This window comes from Pteropus alecto, unplaced genomic scaffold (assembly GCF_000325575.1).
Source record: "Pteropus alecto unplaced genomic scaffold, ASM32557v1 scaffold115, whole genome shotgun sequence".
Classification (NCBI taxonomy): domain Eukaryota; kingdom Metazoa; phylum Chordata; class Mammalia; order Chiroptera; family Pteropodidae; genus Pteropus; species Pteropus alecto.
The window spans coordinates 3,601,800-3,605,005 of record NW_006436814.1 but is presented as its reverse complement, the minus strand read 5'-3'; the positions used below and the strand labels follow the sequence as shown (position 1 = coordinate 3,605,005).

Below are 3,206 nucleotides of genomic sequence, written 5' to 3'. Positions count from 1 at the left end.
ATCTTCGGCCCTGGCAGTCAGTGTATATCCCGATGCTGTTAAAACACAGCAGATATTCTTTACTGGAGATCTCAACTGCGCAGATGGCATCCATCGGCTGATGTGCAATAAATGAGAGTGTGTGGTCATTTGAATGGAGCATACTGCATGGACTTCCTTCTCCGTTCAAGGGGTATCTCAGAAATCCTGATTGGAATCCCACACAGAGGTGTTCACTGAAGACTGCCATCCACTGGACATTATATGGGACTTGAATTTCCTTAAATTTTCTGTGACGGGTCTTGCTCTGAAATAGTGCATAACAGAGGACCTGCCTTTTCATAGCCACACACAGGCATGTAAGAGCTCCATGACGTACTTTCCCAGAAGTTATGGTTTGACACCCTTTAGTTTCTGCCAGCTTATAAAAATCAGTCTCTCGTCCGTCCAAAGCTGACATGGGAAAAAGCCGTACATGACGATTGCGTCCTGAGATCACAGCAACGAGCTGATCATTTGGAATGAGTTCAATCTGATGAATCTTCTTATTGTCACCGACTCTAATAATTTCTGTGCAAAGGAATAACAATAAATCATATGCAAAATGTCTTATTTATTAATCATATCCCAATTACACTGAACAGGATTTAAGTCAACTTATTCTAAAGACAGATACACACACAGAGAATGATAAGAGCTCAGAAATCATATGGAGAAAGAGGAAGATAACTATATCCATCACAAGATAATTTGACCCACCTATAGTAAAGTATTTAATTTAGCACTGAGATTTCTGGCAGCCAAGGCAAAAAGTTCCTGTGTGATAAAGCATGCCAGATCTTCAAAAAAAAATCTTTTACTGGCAGTAAATTCTAGGAAACTTTACCAAAGAGTTCCTGTTTTTTTTAAAAAATGAGTAACTCATATTTCACTAAAGGTATTTCTATGGGTAACAAACTAATAAAGTTTAAATACACTGTTTTCTCATGACCTAACTTGATACAAAGATAGAGCTTAGAACACTGTATTCAAGAATACTAAATTGAATTGATTCCTTTTTAGTTCACCCAGTATTTAATTTCTCTGTAGAAAAAAAATCTGTTGTAATAAACTATGGGGAAAAAAGACAAGAACACAGTTTAATTACTTTAGTATTATCAGACAATGAAAAAATCAAGTTGTACTTCCTTTAGAAATGCAATCTGAGTTCATATAACAAAACTGTTAAATAAAATTATGTAGGAAAGACAATACACACTTGGAAGTTTCAGAATTCAGGATGATTATAAAAATTTAAAAACTATCTTTCGACTTATAAACATATCAAATTAGGTCTGGAAAATTTCAATTATAGTATAAACAAGAGCAAATCTACTGTTTTAAGACGTTAGAATCCAGAGTTTAGAATTTTCTCGCAACATGTGGTTTAAAGTTACCCGACGATAATTAAGTTTTCTCTTACCATCTTTAGTGACATGTACAACAAATAAACCTTCTTCATTTCCCAAAGCTATCCTTTCATGATCTATGTAAGATATAAATATGAAACATTTTTATTAGGTAAAAACTGTGTAAAACTAATAGAATAAAACAGATAAAGAAATTTGATAAAAAAAATTGAAATAAAATAAGTAATTTAAAAATAGCAATAACAATTTTTACTACTAAAATTGCTTTTAGATTATAGTGATATTATGTTTTTTTAATAGAACAACCATTAGGAAATAATTTATATTAATAATTATAAAAAGAAGTAAATGTTTATTTACTGAAAAAATTAAAAACCTAATTTGTTAATGCCCTAGGTCCAGTTCTATTTCTTGTTTTGGGAAAGGCTGTGAAAGGCATTTGAGCCCTATTCATTAAACTTTTCATTATTTACTAGGAAATAACAAGAGTTGGATGTCTACATAAGAATATGGCAAAAATTTAAACTTCCAGACACAGAAGCTGCCATTTTTTAGGGCATTTTATATGCAGAGCACTCTGTGTTATGTATTCCATCTTAGTTAAACTTTTCAGTAACCTGTGCAAGGTAATTAGTATCTCTATGTTACACAGGAAACTTATGTTGTAAGAAATTAAATACTTGTTCTCAGTCACACAAGTTAAGAATAGACTTGTTAATAGGTTTTTAGCATTGTTGCTTTTTCAGAAGAAAACAAATTTGAAAAGTGTGCTTGTTTACTGAGAAACAAAGCTCTAATATGGTCTCGTTCATTCAATAAACACTGAACATCTGTGATACAATGCATACTATGTCAGACACGAGGTTCCTAGAAGAAAGCCAGTCCCTGCTGACAGGGCAGATTAGTGAACAATTATGATACCATGATAAATATTATAAATTCATACCTATGATTGCAGCTGCCTGGGTGGTTTTAATGAGGGGTAGAGTACTGTCATAAGCCTCTTTGGGAACATAGACTGAGCGGTCTCTGAATTTGTTTTTCTTCAGGATCTTGTGCAGCTCACTCAGCACGCCCACCCACTTACTCCTCTCATTCTCACTATCTGCTAGCATCAGGATTGAACACTTGTTATTAGATGCTGAGAGCTGGGAAGTGGTAACCTAGAAAAATTGAATCAAAACTCACGACATTAGAAAACAGACACTCTTTAAACTTATGCTAGTTTGTTTAGCCAACAAAATGAGCTTTCATCAAGTGAGACCTTTGATGAATTCAGCTATTCCTCATCAGAAGAATAACCAGTTTTAGCATTAGACTTAAGGACAAAGCAAAGGTAGCAGATACCATTCCAAACGTTAGTATCATTTTTATTTTCTTTGCTATAAAGTGCTAGAATACTAAAAAATGCATCACACATCCGCACATAACAGCAACTAACATTTATTAATTACTGAGCATGGGGAACTGATCGAAGCACTTTACAAGTATTAACTCATGTAACCCTCTCAACATCTTTCTCAGATAGGTATTGTTATTACATTTTGCTTTTATGTAAGAAAAAACTGCGAGGTAGAGAAATTGATTTCCCCAAGGGCACACCAAGACCGGGATCCCACGTCCATGATCGGAAGCACTACACTGTACTGAGCTTCAGCTAGTTTTAAAGTCAGAAATGCTCAGAAATACTTACGTTCTCTGTTATTTCGTTACAACAACTCAGATTATCATAGAGAAGATCAAACCACTATAGTTATTATTTAAATGAAGGCTTAACGTTATGCAAAGAGCTTAAAACATTTAATTTTATATATATAT

The 3,206-nt window shown here is 33.8% G+C and overlaps 1 protein-coding gene across 1 annotated transcript in view; it reads right to left on the bottom strand.

The window, feature by feature from the left end:
• Positions 1–3,206, bottom strand: part of CDC42BPA (CDC42 binding protein kinase alpha) — a 217,974-nt gene that overhangs the window by 21,290 nt on the left and 193,478 nt on the right. The window contains 4 exon segments of the mRNA XM_015591278.2: position 1; positions 4–549; positions 1,442–1,504; positions 2,335–2,551. The exon segment at position 1 is cut by the window's left edge and continues 35 nt beyond it. Of these exon segments, the coding sequence (XP_015446764.1) occupies position 1; positions 4–549; positions 1,442–1,504; positions 2,335–2,551 (827 nt within the window).